The following is a 22,858-nucleotide window of genomic DNA, read 5'->3' as shown; positions in this document are numbered from 1 at the left end:
TATTTGGCACAACTTTTTGGAATTTTGGATCCTCAATGCTCTTCAACTTTATATTTATTTGTCTTTTTAACTATGTTGATCTGAGCGTCACTGATGAGTCTTATGTAGACGAAACGCGCGTCTGGCGTATAAAATTATAATCCTGGTACTTTTGATAACTATTTACACCACTGGGTCGATGCCACTGCTGGTGGACGTTTCGTCCCCGAGGGTATCACCAGCCCAGTAGTCAGCATTTCGGTGTTGACATGAATATCAATTATATGGTCATTTTTATAAATTTTCTGTTTACAAAACTTTGAATTTTTCGAAATACTAAGGATTTTCTTACCCCAGGAGAAGATTACCTTAGCCGTATTTGGCACAACTTTTTGGAATTTTGGATCCTCAATGCTCTTCAACTTTGTATTTATTTGTCTTTTTAACTATTTTGATCTGAGCGTCACTGATGAGTCTTATGTAGACGAAACGCGCGTCTGGCGTATAAAATTATAATCCTGGTACTTTTGATAACTATTTACACCACTGGGTCGATGCCACTGCTGGTGGACGTTTCGTCCCCGAGGGTATCACCAACCCAGTAGTCAGCATTTCGGTGTTGACATGAATATCAATTATATGGTCATTTTTATAAATTTTCTGTTTACAAAACTTTGAATTTTTCGAAATACTAAGGATTTTCTTACCCCAGGAGTAGATTACCTTAGCCGTATTTGGCACAACTTTTTGGAATTTTGGATCCTCAATGCTCTTCAACTTTATATTTATTTGGCTTTTTAACTATGTTGATCTGAGCGTCACTGATGAGTCTTATGTAGACGAAACGCGCGTCTGGCGTATAAAATTATAATCCTGGTACTTTTGATAACTATTTACACCACTGGGTCGATGCCACTGCTGGTGGACGTTTCGTCCCCGAGGGTATCACCAGCCCAGTAGTCAGCATTTCGGTGTCGACATGAATATTAATTATATGGTCATTTTTATAAATTTTCTGTTTACAAAACTTTGAATTTTTCGAAATACTAAGGATTTTCTTATCCCAGGAGTAGATTACCTTAGCCGTATTTGGCACAACTTTTTGGAATTTTGGATCCTCAATGCTCTTCAACTTTGTATTTATTTGGCTTTTTAACTATTTTGATCTGAGCGTCACTGATGAGTCTTATGTAGACAAAACGCGCGTCTGGCGTATAAAATTATAATCCTGGTACTTTTGATAACTATTTACACCACTGGGTCGATGCCACTGCTGGTGGACGTTTCGTCCCCGAGGGTATCACCAGCCCAGTAGTAAGCATTTCGGTGTTGACATGAATATCAATTATATGGTCATTTTTATAAATTTTCTGTTTACAAAACTTTGAATTTTTCGAAATACTAAGGATTTTCTTACCCCAGGAGTAGATTACCTTAGCCGTATTTGGCACAACTTTTTGGAATTTTGGATCCTCAATGCTCTTCAACTGTATTTATTTGGCTTTTCAACTATTTTGATCTGAGCGTCACTGATGAGTCTTATGTAGACGAAACGCGCGTCTGGCGTATAAAATTATAATCCTGGTACTTTTGATAACTATTTACACCACTGGGTCGATGCCACTGCTGGTGGACGTTTCGTCCACGAGGGTATCACCAGCCCAGTAGTCAGCATTTCGGTGTTGACATGAATATCAATTATATGGTCATTTTTATAAATTTTCTGTTTACAAAACTTTGAATTTTTCGAAATACTAAGGATTTTCTTACCCCAGGAGTAGATTACCTTAGCCGTATTTGGCACAACTTTTGGGAATTTTGGATCCTCAATGCTCTTCAACTTTGTATTTATTTGGCTTTTTAACTATGTTGATCTGAGCGTCACTGATGAGTCTTATGTAGACGAAACGCGCGTCTGGCGTATAAAATTATAATCCTGGTACTTTTGATAACTATACCAACAATGACGTCACTGTTAAAAATAATGTAGGTTTGATGTATTTAGAATATCTCGTCATACTGATCTTTCCGGATTGTAAAAGAAACGTAAATAGTGAAAAAAGAAGAGCTCAAGATACGATAATTTCGCGAGAAACAGAAGGGAAATGTGTAAAAAAAGTGTTTAAAATCTATTCATTTGGGTTTCTCCTTCTCATCAATCTCAGTAAGATTTGCTGGGGGTTTTCCACACTATAAAAACATAATGAATAACGTGTGAGGATGTCACTCTTGTCAACCACATAGGATATTCCCAGAAAAACTGCATATTATAGTAACCAAAACTTTCAATCTTAGCTTCAAGGATTTGATTAATTTCATTATTTGAATAAATTATGATTTTATAAACAAAAAAGGTTTTAGTGCTCTCTTTTAATGTCAACTTTTTGGTGCATGGTTTCAACGATTGGAGTTTATCATGTTTTCTTTTTCTGTGCTCATCAAAGTCAAACATAAATTGCGTGCCAACACCTGCTGGTTTGAAGTTATGTCTTTTGAAAATCATATCAAAAAGAAATCTACTATAGGGAAAATAGTACTTTTACATTTTCCCAGCATTAGGTTGGCCTTTTGTGTACCCAAGGCAGGTGCAGGAAGTCAATTTAGGAGCGCTGCAATTGGATGTGGGTGTACAATACATTTTTTTATTTCCCAATGCAGTGTGTATATGTGTATATAATTTTTGAAATTCCATTGAAATATTTTCTAGAGAATTATTCTAAAAGACTTCCAAAATTTCATAAATTTGGTGTAAAATGACGTATGGCATAGATAACATAAACAAACTTCGGTGGAAGTTGGTCATGATACTCTTTGGTTTCAATTTTTTAAACAGAGTAATAAAGTACTAACAACACACATAACAGTTTTTTTCCCAGGTTTTTATTATAAAAAGTTGTTAATTTAGAAAATATTAGTATTGTCGCCTATGGCAGAATAAATAGTACCGCTTTCCCTATACTTGAGATAGCAAGGGGTATCAAAATCAATCAGACCAGTTATATAACACTATTTTGAAGTTTTTGACTAGAACATTTGATTTTTATTACCAAGAATAGAAATTTTTCTTTGAGACAAATATTGTGTTGAGATAATAAGTCAAATTGATGGGTACTGATATAACACTTTATTCTAAGATTAACTATATTATCTCTAGTTATTATGTATTTGTTTTCATCCTTTGCAATGAATTAAAGTCGAGACAAATATTTTTAACTGAAATGGGGAATTTGTCTGGTTATGTTTGTACATTTTATGGAGTCAGGCAATATTTGGTCTTAATAGTAGCATTTTCAGTGTTAAAATTGTCCAGATAAGAAAAAAAGAGGCCCAATTGAGACTTTATTTAGATAGAATTTTTACTCTCCTGTGAAAAGAATTGTTCACATTCTTGGTAATTCATGCAGCAAATATTTCAATAGTGCTTCATTTTGTAGTTCTTTCTTTTATTACATCAAGCATATTGAACACATTTTCTACCGCTTCGGGAGGACTATTGTTGGAAATTAATACTTCCAAAGGACATAATTCAGCGTTTTCATAGATTAATACTGACAATAAAGACAACTTTACAGCTGAGTATTTTGCATATTTAATGTTTTAAGTGTATGATATCTTTGTTTTTGTCTTCTCAAGACAGAATAAAGGATTTTATAGCAAGTTCTGAAATTTTGAACAACAATATGGCATATATTAAAGCATGGAACGGAGATAAGTATGAAAAATCTTGCCTTTGTGGTCATGCTGTAATTTTTGAATAAATTGAATACAACTTGAATGGAACTGTCATTTTTATCTATTTTTTTTTTACATAATATAAGATCTGATTGGATACAGGTTGTAAACTTATCCTTATATGAAAGAAGTACGGAAATAGGGAAACCAGCATGTAAGGGTGGGGACATAAAATGATCAAACTTTCTTTTAGGGGACATCAATAATTTATTTTAGCCAAAGTTTTCACAATAAACCGAGTATTACATTAATGGTGATGTAAAAAAACTCTTTAAAACTTCATGTCACAGTATAGAGAAAATAGTACTATTACATTTTCTCAGCATTAGGTAGGCCTCTTTTGTACCCAAGGCAGGTGATTGGATGTAAGGGAACATTTTTATTTCGCTATGAATAACTGCAGTGTGTATATTTGCAATATAAATGTTGAAACCCATTGATATATTTTAAAGAGAATTATTCTAAAAGACTTCCAAAATTTCAACATTTGGTGTAAATAAACTCATCATAGATACCAGAACTAAATTAAGTATATACTCCAGACGCGCGTTGAAGAGCATTAAGAACCAAATTGCCTAAAAGTTTTGCCAAATAAAGTTAATCTATGCCTGAGGTAGAAAAGCCTTAGTATTTCAAAAGATTCAAAAATATGTTGTAAATTTATAAAAATAACCATATCAATGACAATTCATGTCAGGACAAAAAGTGCTGACTACTGGGCTTGTGATACCCTCGGGGAAGTAACTCTCCACCAGTGTGGCATCGACCCAGTGGTTGTAAATAAACTCATCATGGATACCAGGACTAAATTTAGTATATACGCCAGACGCGCGTTTCGTCTACAAAAGACTCATCAGTGACGCTCGAATCCAAAAAAGTTAAAATTGTCAAATGAAGTACGAAGTTGAAGAGCATTGAGAACCAAAACGAAGATAGGCATGGATAACATAAAAAAGCTCCATACCTCATACATACCACATAATATCCGTTGGATGTTGGTCATGATACTGGTTTGGATCATTTTTCATATAGAGTTATAAAGTACTAACACCATACATAAATGTTTTGTCCAGGTTTTTATCATAAAAAGTTGTAAAGGACAAGGTATGATAAGGGGCTTTTTTGGCCCCCTCTTCAAATGACTTCATATTCAATTCATGGCTAGTATATGCCTAGCGACTTAAAAAAATGTTGAAAATTTAGAGTTTATCTGATTATTTGGTTGCCTAGCAACGGGTTTCATAAATGAACTATAATATCCATCTGTAATGCAATTGCTTAAGAAAAAAATTCTGAATCTATTAAAATGAAAGGTAATGTGTTACCAAACACTTGAATATTTATTATTGTTGGATCTATCATTTTACGAAGCTCTAAATATACAATGTTGCCTAGTGACAACACAACAGGACATTTTTATCCGATGTTGTCAATAATAAAAATTCAAATTCAAATATTTTCATGCAACTCATATAAAGTCGGCTCCTATATTGATATATTTAGTAACAATGTTTGCAGGATAAATAGTACCGCTTTCTCTTCAGGGGGTACAGACTACCTAAGAAAAGATAACACTTACGCACAGTCTGTTTCATTGTAGCGTTTTAAAATTATATGCAATACGCAAGAACTTAAAAGATCTTGTTCAGAATGTTTACATTGTTGCTAAGAGCAGGTATAAACATATTGCTATTCATTTAATATGTTAATCAAATCAAAGCTACACATGTTCCATGTATGAATATTCAAAGAGACAAAATAGGAAAATTTGGAAATAAAAAAAAATTACAAAAGAAAACAATGTCAGATTTGTTTTTCAAATCGTTAACTGAACATACTTTTTACGTAATTTTTCCTATGCCTTACATGTAATATGATAATGTAGGAAGCATAAAAAATACAACAATGAAATTATAATCAAATAATAAAATAAATAAACCAAGGACAATTATGCTTCCTTTTGTAGCAGATTGATTAATTTCAAGTCAGAATTGTCTTAACGATATCGATACTTTTTGTAAAACCGTATTTATGAATAAAATACACTTAAGCGTAAAATTGCAAATTACTAATTACTTTTATATGACATGTTTATGTGTGTGTTGTAAAACGCTGGCATGTTTTTTTTATGCAACTGAAAATCTTAGAACATGATTAATACTCAATCAATTTTGAAGTAAGCTTTTCTTCTCCAGTCTCAATTCAATATTATGACTGCATAAGGTTCCAGGACGAAAGAGGGGGCAAACTATAATGTGACACTTATAACTGCAGTTTGATATTTGGTGGAATGGGAGCTGAAATGAGTTTAGTATCTTATATTTCGATAGCATTTTTAAAACTGATTTGGTTTAAACTTCACACCAGTTGTATCTAATTTTCATAATCTGTGCAGAAATACTATCAAATTCTATGTTTAACTTACTTGATTATACACAAAGATTTTGCACGGTCCGCTCTATTTTTTATCTCCTAGATCAGATTTTCAAGAGCCATGGTTCCTTGCACCAAATGATTCGTTGTTCGGTTTTGGGTCGTATATTCTTTCTTTTTTTTTTAAATCTGTAAACCAACAAATTTAATTTGAAAACTTGATTATGTAAAATATCAGCCGATTTTAGATTTCCCCTATGTATCCTACGTTTGTATCTAAGATTGTATCTCAAAAACGAAAAACGGTTACTGTTTTTTTAATTTTTTACTTGTAACTTTTAAAAGCAGAATTCGTAGATAGAATTTAGTAAAATATTCTGTGGAGTAGTTAAGTACGTAAACTAGGCGTTGATAGAAACTATACTTTTTTTAAACTGTATGTTACTACAAGTCCTTTGTGTATTCCGTGCATGGCATTAATTCATATTTCAAACTGTGTGTGCATATTGCTGTATGGTCGACTAGAGCTTGTGTATTATTTATTTGTTAACCAAATGTTGACTCTTAATAAAACTTTGAATTCAATTGAATTAAATGGACATGCAAAAAAATTATAATTCTAGGTCAACACACAACAGGGATGACCTGCTCAAGTTTTTATTGCCAAAATACAGTTATCGTTCCCAAGGTCAAAGTTGAATATCACGGGGAAGGTCAAAATTGTAAGAGGGAACACCCCATCATGATAATACATCCACATGACAAAGATGTAAAGTGTCCAAAACACGAAGAAGGGTCTGGTTGTGTTTCCTGGAAAAAAAATACAAGAAGATAACTTTGGGATCATATTTGAAGTTAACATGAAGATCATCATGATACAAGACAATACATAAACCTCATGATACAGCCACATGTCAAATATCCAAGGGATAGATAAAAAAATGTATTCCAATTATATACTATGGGGTGGATCTTTCTTTTATTTATTGAGCCAATTGGAAAGTAGAAGCATATTTTAAACTCAAATACGAAAAATATGACGTTTTTTTTGTTGTTTTTTTGTGGTCCCAAATACCCCTAATTTTTGTTCAGTCAAACATATAAATCCAGAATAAACAAAAATTCAAGTAAAGCCAATCGGTGAACTAAAATTTGCTTAGTTATCACTGAACTTAAATTTGCCTTAATTACACCTGAAACTTCCAAGTTTGGCCGATATTGACACGTAAAAGATGCCATATTCGAGTTACAAAATCTTTTAAATGCATTGTTAAAATCGTTTGAATGTTTTATAAGATTTCTAGTTATGCCAATTTATCAATGGGAGAAAAACCAGAAAAGAAAAACCAAAATTTGTTTAGGGGCAATAGTGTTGAGTATCCCTTTAAATGTTAGTAAAGCATGAGTGCAATTGTTTTTCTTTTCTGTGCTTAAAAAGCGTTTCTCGGGGGAAAAGGAATCTACGGGAACAATATAAAACACCGAGGAACCTAAGGTATTACCATAAACAAAAACAAAAAACACTCCAGACAAACAGACAAACAGCAGATCATAATCCATTCGATCCTTGAAATCTTGTGATAATGTCCAGTTCTAACTTATAGTTGTGAATATCTAAATACATTTAACCATTACCATTTGCTATTATCACGACCTCATTTAAAAACATAATTCTATAATAAAAAATCGACGAATCTAGATCAAATAACTAGAATAACCAGCGGAAAAGAAATTGTTTCCAAGTTAACATTGTTCAATGGTTCCTGAAATAACTAACATCGGTCAGAGAAGACCAGTAGTAACACAATGAACTTTAACCTAACATTGTGACATAAATTAAGGATAGTTACATAACACTATGTATGAATATCAATCTATGGAAGAAGCGAATCGATAAAAACTTTTCTTATATCACATAGCGATACATGTATTGTATATTATCAATTGTAAATATGCAGACATTCCATGCGGAAAATGTTGTTTTCGGGAACGAAAAATTAAGAAAATCCTTACTTTAAAACTTAGTGTTCAAATATAAACAACAATTGAGTCTAAATTTACATTTCAGAAGTTAGTCAAAAGCAAACGTTTATGTCCGTGTAAAATTTGAAGTTCTGTGTTTTTATTATATTCATAAATATACAAATGCTATTAGTTCTAATATCAGTGCGATACTTTTAGAATATCATAGCGGTGTTTTTGTTATATCAATATTAGTACTTATTAGTGGACTGCTGTACCCATATTATGACAATTGTACCTATTATGTCTGTTTTGTTCATGCATCGTTGTTAATATGACAGAATTTGACGAGACTGTCATACTCACATTTGAAAATGCCAGTACCGCTGGGGTTTAATAAACAATGTCAGTACCGCTGGTGTTTAATAAACAATGCCAGTACCGCTGGGGTTTAATAAACAATGCCAGTACCGCTGGGGTTTAATAAACAATGCCAGTACCGCTGGGGTTTAATAAACAATGTCAGTACCGCTGGGGTTTAATAAACAATGCCAGTACCTCTGGGGTTTAATAAGCAATGCCAGTACCGCTGGGGTTTAATAAACAATGCCAGTATCGCTGGGGTTCAATAAACAATGTCAGTACCGCTGGGGTTTAATAAACAATGTCAGTACCGCTGGGGTTTAATAAACAATGCCAGTACCGCTGGGGTTTAATAAACAATGCCAGTACCGCTGGGGTTTAATAAACAATGTCAGTACCGCAGGGGTTTAATAAACAATGCCAGTACCGCTGGGGTTTAATAAACAATGCCAGTACCGCTGGGGTTTAATAAACAATGTCGTAAGCAAATAGCTAAGTATCAAAATGTTAGTTCACATATATAACATTTAGCAAATTGTATAATGAACGCACCGAAATAATATATATACAATTTAAAAACACCTGCTATAATCCTGACTTGGTATTATGAATATTAAATTAAAGTTTTAATTTAAAAAGTTTTAATTTATCGTGTACTAGACAAAAAAAATTCAAGATCCAATTTACATAGATAATAGTTTAAACTGCTTTCAAATTGGGTGTTTTCTAAATGTTAGAAAAAGGTCGATTAACCTTATAGTTAGATAAAAAAAAAAAGACTAAAACAAATATACCAGTAGTAATTCTGTTCTTAAATTTACCAGTTTGTATAAACTTTGTCAACTATTCTACAGATCTAAAGTAATATATTTTGCATAACAATAGCACACAAACGTTCGACAAGATTAATATACAAAGTACTAAATCTAAAAAGGTCAACTATATATATAAATACCGGATATCAATATTTGTAAAATTATCAGATTTGAACAAACACGACTCGCCTAATAAATGTATTTATCAGTCGTTATCTAATGGGGAAAGTCCAATCATCATGAGACTTACCAGGCTATAAAGTTATCCTTATTGATGTCTATTAAAAATATGTATAATTGAAGACCTGGGCAGGATTTAACAATATGTTTCGAACAATTCACGAATAAAAATGTTAACTATAATTCTAATTTCAACAGCTAATGATGAAACCATCGCAACGATTTCAATTGTTTTCAGGAGGTGTTTTTGAAATACTTGGAAATCTTCTTTAGGTAGTTTTTTTTTCGAAATCTTATGATAATTGGTTTAGTCCTGTAACGCTTACATTGATATATGATACAGTGATCCAGCAATATATAGCACGAATACACTTAGTTTAGTTTAAACATATTTTATTGTTCAAAATGACAAAAGGATCAGACACAAGTTTAACAACTTAGTAACGTCTTCTCCAAATTTAAAACAATACACTATAAATATAAAACATAATGAATTGTATCCAAGACATCTATTAAAAGTCATAAATTATACATTACAGTAATTTAACGACTTACCTCAAGCATCCTAAACTCTGTACACGTATGTTTGTACATATATTGATAAGTTAGATAAATTATTGATAACCTTGATAACATGTTAGAAATCTTGATAATTTACCGTAGTAAATTATTAGGGGGAACACCTGTATATAAGTGTTCAAATGATTGAACAAATAAGCTGTTTATATTGTAATGAATGCAAATTGCTGAGATGATGATGTTGATAAGAGAGTGTGGGAGGAGTTATGAATATATTCTATAACCTTTAAAATGTGTATAACGTGGCTTAAAACATTTCTATGTTATTTTATGTTATCATATTATTTGACACGTTATTGATAGTGATAAAATTGAGAATGGACATGGGGAATGTGTTATAGAGACAACAACCCGACCATAGAAAAAACAACAGCAGAAGATCACAACATGTCTTCAATGTAGCAAGAAATTTCCGCACCCGGAGGCGTCCTTCAGTTGGCCCTTAAACAAACATATACTAGTTCAGTGAAAATGAACGCCATACTAAACTCCAAATTGTACACAAGAAACTAAAATTAAAATAATACAAGACTAACAAAGGCCAGAGGCTCCTGACTTGGGACAGGCGCAAAAATGCAGCGGGGTTAAACACGTATATGAGATCTCAACCCTCCCCCTATACATCTAGACAAATGTAGAAAAGTAAAGGCATAACAATATACATTGTTATAAATTATTCGTCCATTTGTGCCTTTAACAACAGAGATGAATAAGTACAGATTTTACATTGAAAACATTGAAATATTTTCACTGTGTCGGATAACATACGTTACATTGTATAATCACATAATCATTATAATTTGTTCTAAATATACAAATACTATACAATTATGGCTCGTTGAAAAGGTACATATCAAAAATTGTCAACACGAGAAGGTTATTTCAGTGATGGCGCAGAAATATCTTTTAAGGGTTGACAAATTTGCATATTCATCGATAATAAGCGGCCACAATTGTTTTATTATACCGAACAAACAGTGCAATTGCCTTTTGAGTACCTTATATATTTTTACATAACAGCTGGCTTTGAAAATACCTCATGAAAATAAAAAGTACAACGAAGCCAGAATCTTTTTGTAAAATAGTGATGGCCCTGAAATGGACCTTTATACTTTATAAGAGATATCATTGGCCGCTGGCACTTATTTCTAAAGCCTTGTTTCCTCGTCACTTGATGGGCTGTCAGTGTAACACGAACGCTGCCATTTTGTTTATTTACGTCTGTGACGTCATATTCATGGGAGATAAGTCGAGTGCAAATCTAGACATTCAAAAGGTTGTTTGTCGGTGAATAATAGGGTTAATCACCCCTGGTGTAAATTTTAAAAGTTATTCGTCCTCCCTTGCAATTAAATGAAAATTAACTGAATGATTCCATGTCACGTGATAAGGTGTTATCCAATAGAATTGTTTGTAATATATGTAAGGCATAATAATTTGAAATAAAGGCCTAGGTTATCGAAGTCCATAATCCTGTAATATATAAATTTAGCTTATTGTTTGTCTGTTTGTCTTTTTCATTTTTAGCCATGGCGTTGTCAGTTTGTTTTAGATTTATGAGTGTGACTGTCCCTTTGGTATCTTTCCTCCCTCCTTTAAATTTGCGTGAAAAAGAATGGTGCTATTCAGTACTTCATCATAAATATTATTAGAAATATAATCATGTTTTTATTTGTTTTGTTTTACCAATTGTTTCCTTACTTTGTCTATATACTACGATAAATTGACATTTTTGTCGATTTTGAAAATAGAATGGCACTTTTACTACTTCTGAAGAAATGTTGGTTTCATGTAATATTTTCAAATACCTTCATTACTTTTCGAAATATCGAAACAGCAATAGCTTATTTTTTTTTATTATATCTGTTCAAAATTTATATGAAAAAAGTAAAAAAAATCAGAAAATTACCGAACTCCATGGAATAATCTAAAATAGAACGTTCCTGATCAAATAGCAAAACACATCAAACGAACAACTGTCATATTCCTGACTTGGTACGGCATTTTCAAATGTTGAAAATGGGGGATTGAACCTTCTTTTATAGCACTTAACCTTTCACCTCTATGACAATCGCATCAAATTCCATATTTTAAAACGATGAGTAAACATTCGGTTCGTTAGGAAGATCTGTTCATATTTTCAAGGTTGCAACGATGACCGATTTTGTAAAAGCAAATGGCTTGTTTCTGAATCCTGAATATTATTTCCTTTGTATAATATCGTTTCATGATGAATTATCTGAATAAATATTGTTCAAAATTAAAAGATTTACCGAAAAAACATTATTATTTTGAATTATAAGAAAACAATGTTTATAATTATATATATATATATATATATCTTTATAAGTAAATCACATAACTTAAGCAGTTACATGTAACCTGTCATGTGCAATAAGAAAAACTCCTTAACCAATGTTTATTAACGAAAAATAACTAACACAATTGACGGATTATTATATATAGACATCATTTCTTTTAAATTGAGGATGTTGTTATATAATGTTTGTGCATATAATAAAAAGGGGATGATTAATTTAAGATATATTGATATATTCCCAGAGACATATTGTTTAATGTATCTAGCTATAGTGTTTCCGACAAAAGAGATCGTACCCTTTAGTCTCAATCGATATATCATGTGTATGAGTAAACACCGACACTAGCCAGAGTTAGACGATTAAGGAGCTTATTCTGTTCTGCGTGGTCTTCTGTGCTCTATTACATATTTGTTTTTGTTTATATATTTGTTTATCATCAGGATCTCTTTTGTACGGTTTGACACTCGTTATTGTCGCATGTTAACGTATGGTTGAACACACCAATGACATATTGACACTACAAAATACATGTTCGACTAAGATATTGACATATGTACAGTACCCTTAGGCGTTACTGTTTGACGTGAACTGGACTGATCGGTGAATGATCGGTGACGGATGTTTGAGTGATTGATGAATGATCGGTGATCGATGACCATACAATCCGTTAGATACGTCAAATAAGCTATGTGAGAGTTATCGTGACAACGGTCATCGATCAGTCCGTTCTTTAATTTTATTCACGGATCGGACTGATACCTGTATATTTAAAATCCGTATGTGAAACGAACTCTGGAATAGTAACATGTGACAAACGCGGACCTCGACGAATACACCTACATTGTGTAAGTCGATCTATAAAAGGAAGTCGTCAAACGAGGCAGTCAGTTATAGTTTATACAAACTGTATAATTATAATATTTACTATTATGTTTGCATCTTTTTCCTTCTTATTAAATATAACGTTCAATTGGACAGCTTGACACCGATCTACACAACAGTAATACACCGGCAAATAAACTTCAAACCGCTGCCTAAACAGATGAACCGTTTGCATTGATTTTGTAGACTTTTTCGTATAAAATTATAATCCTGGTACTTTTGATAACTATTCTAACCTTTGTTGTTGTACCTTTCTTTCTACAACTCGGAATATAACGTGGCTCTCATTTTGTATTTCTTGCCAGTAACTTTAATATTGTTACAATGCATCACACAGAAGCATGGTTTAAAACAATGTAGTAAAAATTCGCACAGAAATTTCAGCTTCATTCATGTACAAAGATTGCAAAGTTTTATTACATGTTTTATCATGGAAGTAATATTTATTTCATTTTACTTCCTAGGTTTTCTGCATGAAACACACATGCATTTAAGACCTAGAAACATGTATAGTATATTTGAGTTTCAATTACATATAATGTACAGTACCAAATGCGAGTGTTTGGTGGCATCGAAAAGAATTGAAAAATAGAGAATCATGGGCATGTGTAGAATAATTGTCAATATTAAGAATAGGAAAAGATAAATGTTATTTCTCGTTATAAAAAAATAAATAGTAGAGAATAACGTAAAGAATTGGATCATGATGATCTTAAATGTGTAGGAATTAAACAGAAATGGGACTTTCTTATAAATTGATTTGTTATAAATTAGTTAAATTCTTAATTAAATTGTTTAATATTTTCCTTGTGGGGGCAGGGGGGGCTCTTTAAAGCCCCCCATACAATTTTATCATTTTATTGTAGAAGGTGGTATGGTATCCTATAATAACTTGCATTGCATCCACTTATTTGAACTCAAAGTTTTAATAGTTAATTCAGACAATTAATGCATTTAAATTGTTATGTGCCTATCTGGTAAGGATCAAGCCGCCTCTAATCTAGTGGTTGTTGATGGCTGTCATATTTGCTTCTGGAAATTATATTTATTGTAAACTAGGATTTTAGATTTATTTTTTGAACTGTTTCACTATACATGTCAGGGCCTTTAACATGTTTGATAGATGACTTTAAACGTTGTATATAGTATGGGATTTTCCTATTGTTGAAGACTGTATTTTTGCCCGGCTTACATCTGCTTCATTTCAACTATGGTGGATAGTTGTTTCATTGGTAATCATGTCACATATCCTTATTTTTATATTGATATTGCAATTAAAAAAAATATCATTGAAGGTGTGAAGGGGGTTCGAACTCCCCCTTTTTAAAATGGCTGGATCCGCCCCTGAAAGATTAGACAAAATAGACCCTAAAAATAAAGATGAGAAAAAAATGAGGTGCTTGAATATGAATAATAGAGATTCTTTTTGGACAAAAGTATATAGAATAGATAAAAATAACCTTTTTAAATTAAAGAATAGAGAATAAAAGAACACCCATCCAAACCTTCATGATTTGATGTCATTTAAAATCTGCAGTAATCCTGGTTATTTCAACAAAAAACACAAAGATGAATTTGACTATTTGTTCATAACCGGCAAGAAAAGTAACAACATCATCTGATTAAGGTGTTATACCACCAAATCATGGTACGTCACATCCGGTTGCATACGAAAGTAGGTCTAAAAAAATATTCCCTTGAATTTGACCGTTGTAGGTCATTAATCCTACATTTTATTGCAGTAAAACTATTTCTGAGTCATAAACATATGTCTTGGGTATTTCAAAACACCATTATTTTTTATTTGTGATTTCTATAGAAAATTTTGTAATCTTGAGTTTACATGGTGACTAAACCTTGTACACAGATAGAATAAGGGGAGAAATTTGATTGGTTTACTTCCAATGATGGTTATTTTCTTATATGCAATGAAATGCTATGTGAAACTTTTTCTATAGAACTGGACAGGATAAAACTTTACTCATATCAAGTATTTCTTTATTTGAAACAAAGATAAATTCTACACAATTTTTTGAAAAGTGCAAATTTAACAAAGACTAATAGGGGAAAATCAATGGTGGTATTACACCTTAAATATTTTTTTTGTAATTTAGAATTTAATCTTAAATTTTAACACTAATTATATACATTGTAACGATTGGTATCAATAATGAGATACAGAAAATAGGTTCTTGATTTTATGCATATACAATATATATCAGAAAAAGAAAGACAAAAAAATCTTTCTAAATCAAGTATAATAAATTACTAAGCTACAGTAAATTTGAGTATTTGAAATGTAAAGTTGTTACCTGACGTTGAGTTATTTAATGATTAAGTTTTAATACATATATACATGTATATTGAGTAGGCTGAATTTAAATATAGCTATTATAATGTCTAACAAAATAGTTTATGTTTAACATTCATGCTACTGAAATGAAAACTTAAAGGGGTAAATTCAGTAAAAAATCTCCCATTGACTTTAATGCTAATCTATGTGTGGAAATAAATTTATATACCTGATTTACCTTTAGAAATTAAAATCTTTCATATATCATTCATGAAAGTACAAATGTAGCCATATCTTTTGCAACAATAAAAACATGGGGTCATGCGGCATTTTTGGGCATTCACATGGCCTTGTTTACAAACAATGTAGATTCGCACTGAATTCCCATACTGACCCCCATTACTTTTCAACCCTGAAGGGCAAAAAAATTAGTACATTTAGCATTTATTTTTAATTTTTTTTCAACTCTAGTTTTGATCCATCTACCAAAAAATATGTATTACAAACATTATCTGCCAATCAGAAGACCATATAACTTCAGTGCTATACAGAAAGCTCTCCCCTAAATGGGCGGTCCCTGATGACGTATATTTATTTACTGAATTTACCCCTATAATGAACTTGTTTCAAAAAGACAATATTTGAATATGTATTAAAATGAAACTATATATAACCATGATTAATTAGAGCTGCCTGTAGGTATATAATAAAAAGTATCCATATATGATGAAAATTTCCCTCTTATGTACCTACACTATTTATTTACAAAGTATAGATTTATGCATAAATTAGTTCTAATTATTTGTGGTGTCATATATTTAGAAAAATCATCACGTGACAAGTTCAAGTCGAGTTAATTATGTGTTATGTAATTAATTGGACATTCTCATTAGCATCAGTATTATTAGTTGACATAATTGTAATTATGAATTTGTACTAATTAGAGTGAATTTGTTTACTCAAAACTTGGCATGATAAAATAGTATATATGTTGTTAATTCGATAAGTAAGAACAGAGTAGGATAGTAACATGAATTAGAAATGTATTATTACAGTAGAAGTCATATTGTATAGACATTTACCATTGTATGTGATTTTGGTTTGGAATTAAATTAGAAATCTTACTGTGAGTTTGGTATTCGTTCAGTGCTAGAGCTAAGTTTACGTCTTCAGCATCTCTAGCTGACCTCAACGTTTTTCTAATGATTGTACGTATAAAATTATGACCCCGTAACAAGGAAGCCAGCAGCCTCTTTGTTACATATGGTGGAGGACCCTGAGGCATATTGACTTATTAGTTCAATACTGATTCAGATACCAGTTTCAGAGTGAGTTGTCTTATCCAGTATATATACATCAAGCAGATGGATTACAATCTTCGACCACAGTGGCAGTACTGGAACTTTAACACCAGCCAAATATATTTATGTGGATAGTGTGGTTTATATTATAGACAAGGCACTTGTTATGCTTTTAAGAAGATGTGTTATCAATGTGGCAGAAAGGGACATTATGCAAGGATGTGTTTCACCCAATTTCAAGCTGCCTTTGAAATTGTTAAAGGGCCAGCGCAATCAAGTTCTGAAAGAAAATCAAAGACTTTTAAAGGAATTAAGTGCAGCAAAACAGAGATCAAATGTAGGTCATGGAGGTCTAACACAACCAAACAGAGAAGGCAATCTGAGATATAAAAACAATCAACAGAACCATCATCAACCAATGCATAGCAGACAAAATGTGTATTCATTAGCAGATATAAAAGACAAAATGAAAGATGTAGTACAACAAACATTAGGTGAATTCAGGGATGACATAAAAAACAGACTTTCAAGTCAGGAGCCTCTGGCCTTTGTTAGTCTTGTATTATTTTAACTTTAGTTTCTTGTGTACAATTTGGAAATTAGTATGGCGTTCATTATCACTGAAATAGTATATATTTGTCTAGGGGCCAACTGAAGGACGCCTCCGGGTGCGGGAATTTCTCGCTACATTGAAGACCTGTTGGTGACCTTCTGCTGTTGTTTTTTTCTATGGTTGGGTTGTTGTCTCTTTGACACATTCCCCATTTTCATTCTCAATTTTATTTCAACATTGAATTTTTCTGATAGGCATTAACTTTCTAAAATTGAAAACACGAGAACGTGATTTATCCTGGGAGGAGCCAATCTGTCATAGAGGCATTTTGTATAGATTTGGACTAGTTCTAATTATTTGTGGTGTCATACATTTAGAGAAATCATCACGTGACAAGTTCAAGTTGAGTTAATTATGTGTTATGTAATTAATTGGACATTCTCATCAGCATCAGTATTATTAGTTGACATAATTGTAATTATGAATTTGTACTAATTAGAGTGGATTTGTTTACTCAAAACTTGTCATGATAAAATAGTATATATGTTGTTAATTCAATAAGTAAGAACAGAGTAGGATAGTCACATCAATAGAATTGTATTATTACAGTAGGAGTCATATTGTATAGACATTTACCATTGTATGTGATTTTGGTTTGGAATTAAATTAGAAAATCTTACTGTGAGTTTGGTATTCGTTCAGTGCTAGAGCTAAGTTTACGTCTTCAGCATCTCTAGCTGACCTCAACGTTTTTCTAATGATTTTACGTATAAAATTATGACCCCGTAACAAGGAAGCCAGCAGCCTCTTTGTTACAGATGCCAAGTATATATATACTATTGTTTTATTGCTATGACTGATAATTTTGATATTTAACATTATTGTTGAATACACATTTACAGTTGATACTAATCATGCTAATTTTATGGCAATGCACAATTATCATGCATTTGTCATGTGTTTCTCGGAATGTGTATAAAGTCTTTAAACTCCAGATTTGTTCTATCTGAATATTTTTTTTTTAATGTGGGCCATTTGTTTTCTCAATTGAATTGTTTCATATTTTATGTTCAAGCTTTTTATAGCTGATTATATATATAGTCTGTGGTTTATCATTGTTGAAAGCTTTACAATTGCCTGGTATTGGCTACATCCAATCCATAGGAAGTTGTCTCTGTAGCAATCATACTACATCTCACTTTATCATTGTTGTACGAAAAATATCTATTCATCTACATGATCTAAGAGATATTCATTTTCAATGAAATCAAAAATTTATGAAAAAAGACAACTGTGTATTACAAGACAATTAAATATGGATGTAAAACCCCACTTATCATGCTTATATCATGTATAAGGTATGACTCTTCACTGTAAAATACTGAGGATATTCTATATTAATACTTCAAATTCATACTTGAATAATGTTCACCTTGATTTACAACGTTTTGTTATCAATACTTGTGTGTGATTGAGCTTGGGTTTTAAATTTTTATTGAGATGGGTATTTTTGTTACTTCACTTTTATGACATTTGTTTAATGAATTTATTGGTTAAATTATTTTTGATTTTTTCGCGAACAGAAACTGAAGAAGAGTTAGACTTGTATGAAGATGAATGTGAGAAACTCGTCGAGCTATTGCTATTGACAGGGAAATCGCCAGGAGACAAAACTTAGACCAGCAGGAGTATGGTTTTTTAGCTGTTTGGCCAGAAGAAACGGTAAGCCCAAATAAATACTTAAAATTACTTTTTAAAATATAAGACTATGAGGCATGATTGCCAATCAGAAAACTAACCAATAGAGACCAGATGACATATATGTTCAGTATATGATCAGTATATGAAAACTGGGACTATTATACTAACGGTAACGGGACTGGAAACTGATTGATTTGTTGAGATTTCATTGCCCTGAAAGCGAGATTATTGATTTTTTGTTTTGATTGACAGCTTATTGTGTCATATAGTAAATTAGCATTTGGTTCATGTACTGAGGCAAACAGATTTTTCCTGTTGTGGTTAATTAAATTGATATAATTGAATGTTTTACTTTATTTTACACTTTACATTTTCTTGGTTTTCGCACAATAACTTTAGTTTAAGTAAATAGAAATCAATGACATTTAAACACAAGGTTTATGACCATAAAAGGAAGGTTGGTACTGATTTTGGGAATAATTTTAGGTTAAGGAATAAGGGGCCCAACGGGTCCAAATTAAACTTTGTTTGATTTCATCAAAAATTGAATAATTGGGGTTCTTTGATATGCCGAATCTAACTGTGTATGTAGATTCTTAATTTTTGGTCCAGTTTTCAAATTGGTCTACATTAAGGTCCAAAGGGTCCAAAATTATACTTAGTTTGATTTTGACAAAAATTGAATCCTCGGGGTTCTTTGATATCCTGAATCTAAAAATGTACTTAGATTTTTGATTATTGGCCCAGTTTTCAAGTTGGTCCAAATTGGGGTCCAAAAATTAAACTTTGTTCGATTTCATAAAAAAATGAATAAATGGGGTTCGTTGATATGCCAAATCTAACTGTGTATGTAGATTCTTAATTTTTGGTCCCGTTTTCAAATTGGTCTACATTAAAGTCCAAAGGGTCCAAAATTAAACTTGGTTTTTAACAAAAATTGAATTCTTGGGGTTCTTTGATATGCTGAATCCAAAAATGTACTTAGATTTTTTATTATGGGCCCAGTTTTCAAGTTGGTCCAAATCAGGTTTAAAATTACAATATTAAGTATTGTGCAAAGCAAGAAATTTTCAATTGCACAGTACTCAGCAATAACAAGAAATCTTCAATTGCACAGTATTGTGCAATAGCAAGAAATTTTCAATTGCACAGTATTGCGCAATAGCAAGAAATATCTAATTGCACAATATTGTGCAATAGCAAGAAATTTCAATTGGAGTTATCATTCTTTGTCCAGAATAGAAGTTGAATCAACTTAAATCATTGTTATATACAATATACATTGTATATTCACTTTTACTATCAACTGATAAATTAAAACAATCTTTACCATTCAGTGATAACAAGCACTTTTTTTACATTTTAATATTTTATGATGTATTTAAATGAGTAATTATTGTTGCAAACTCCATTAGAAATTTGAATTGAGATCGGTTTCGGAATAAAGGATAGGGGGATGTGAAAAAAAATGGGGGGGGGTTCAATTTTTTTCATTTGACATTCATAAATAAAAATAAAAATTCTTCAAACAGTTTTTGGAGAGGATTAATATTCAACAGCATAGTGAATTGCTCAAAGGCAAAACAAAAATTTTAAGTTCATTAGACCACATTCATTCTGTGTCAGAAACCTATGCAGTGTCAACTATATAATCACAATCCAAATTTAGAGCTGAATCCAGCTTGAATGTTGTGTCCATACTTGCCCCAACTGTTCAGTGTTCAACCTCTGGTTTCGTTTCTTATGAAGTTTCATCCTTAAAAAAAGGGGGATTTTCCAGTTTCGTTCAGTAACTCAAAAATGTTTCCATTAAATTAAATGCAACTTTAAAAAGTGAGCTTTAGGTCACCATATTGCCTTCAACAATGAGCAAAGCCCATACCACACAGTCAGCTATAAAAGACCCTGACATTACAAATGTAAATCAATTCAAGTGAGAAAACTAATAGCCTAATTTATGTACAAAAAAATCATTTAAGGATGTTGTGTCAAATGTTCGGACTCCTTGATGTTTTTCCATACAATACAATATAAAATATTTTGCTCCATAACACCCTTTTATTTTTTTCATATTAGACTTAATAGCTCATGAAAGGTCATTTACCATGATTTTATTTCTTTTGTTTTGAGACGCAAATAATATCAATGCAAATATAAGGTAAAAAAACTGAGTCCAAGTCAGCTTTTTCCCGCTATATTTTAAATAAGGGAGTCAAAAAGCGATACATAGGTATGCTGTTTTCGGCGTCGGCAACAATGTATTAGTTTAATTGTGATTAGTGGTAGGTCAATCATTTTTGGTATTCAGTTGTATAAGCATTGGCACTTCTCATTTACTTGGAGATTATTTGGCCCTGCCCCCTCAGTCATGGTCTATTGACTTTGAAACTTTTGCTTATTTTACATGTATTAGTTTTTGATTAGGTCAGTTTATGGGGAACCACAAGTGGAAGGTCAATGATATTTGGTATGTTGTTGTGAAAGCATCAGCATATCTCATTTTCCGACCATGGAGATTATTTGGCTCTGCCCCCTTAGTCATGGTCTATTGACTTTGAACATTTTTACGAGTTATCATGTATTAGTTTGTGATTAAGTCAATTCAAGGGGAACCATTAGTGGTAGGCCAATGTTAATTGGTATTCAGTTGTATAAGCATTGAACACTTCCCATCACTTAAATTGTTCTAGAATTATACCCCTTTACAAATGAAAAAATGCTGATTGTTTTTGTTTCCGTTCACTCACTTTAGTTGGCTGCAATTAAATGTTATGAACCTTATTCATAATAATTATTACTACAAAAGTAAGATCAAATTTGAAATTTTATCAATTTAACTTTCCAGATCTAAGGTTTTGTCTGTTTGCAAATAGAAAAATTGCTGAATTTTTGTTTTGTTCCTAATGTCAATGGTTTGCCAAATGTTATGAAACTTATATGCAAGGTTTAAAACCACGAAAAACAGATCTAGATTGAATTTAGGTGGCATCACTTACTGTTCTAGAATTATGCCCCTTTACAAATTGAAAAATGCTGAATTTACGTTTCAATCTTGAGTTTGCATCAACCAAATAAAATGAAACTTACACAATACTAAATACCACAAGACTCAGATCACTTTGACCATTTCTTCAGTTATGTCCCTTAATAACTCTACATGATTTTTAATAGCACTGTCTGTAATTTCTGTGTTTCATGAACTCATTCCCCATTTATTTTCCAAAAATATGTTAATTTGGAAAGAAAAAATGAAAATAGCACAATTGATCAACTAGACAATAATTTTAGATGTATCAGTGTGGCTTAATTGTCAATTAATTCCTTATAGAAATATTTATTTTATAGTTGTTTTTTTTGTTTTGGCAGGGTAGCAAGAGTTGTTTAGTGAAAGTATTATATCAAGGTGCTGGAGATTATAGTCAGACAAGAGCCGTTCCACAGAGAGAGTCATGTTTTAAGGGAGGCCTTACCCAAGACCAAGCCGATATTGTCATTAATCAAGTCCAGACATACTAACTGAGACTGATTCTGTCATCATCTTTTCAGACGAGAAAGATTTGCAGAATATACTGATTACAAGCCAACTCCAAAGACCACATCAGTGTCAACACAGACAGATCCTCCTGAAATTCCAGATATGCCAAGCCATATATTGGAAATTCTCAGGGTAGTAAAAGACATCCGTAGACACGGCAATCCTTTTCCAAAGAGTTACAGGACTTATCACCATTCCCAACATATGATTTACAAGACTTAGACCTAATGGAATATGTGACCGGTTCACCTCCATCATCTAAATCAACACCAACAGACAGCCTTCATGC

The 22,858-nt window shown here is 31.9% G+C and overlaps 1 protein-coding gene across 1 annotated transcript in view; it reads right to left on the bottom strand.

Moving 5' to 3' along the window:
* Nucleotides 1–16,764, bottom strand: part of LOC134718321 (uncharacterized) — a 92,593-nt gene extending 75,829 nt beyond the window's left edge. Inside the window, exon 1 of the mRNA XM_063580815.1 lies at nucleotides 16,605–16,764. Within this exon, the coding sequence (XP_063436885.1) occupies nucleotides 16,605–16,764 (160 nt within the window). The remainder of the gene's footprint in view (nucleotides 1–16,604) is intronic.
* Between the last annotated feature and the right edge of the window lie 6,094 nt (nucleotides 16,765–22,858).

This window comes from Mytilus trossulus, chromosome 5 (assembly GCF_036588685.1).
Source record: "Mytilus trossulus isolate FHL-02 chromosome 5, PNRI_Mtr1.1.1.hap1, whole genome shotgun sequence".
NCBI classification, from domain to species: Eukaryota; Metazoa; Mollusca; class Bivalvia; order Mytilida; family Mytilidae; genus Mytilus; species Mytilus trossulus.
The sequence above is the reverse complement of the archived record's forward strand: the minus strand, read 5'-3'. Positions and strand labels throughout refer to the sequence as shown.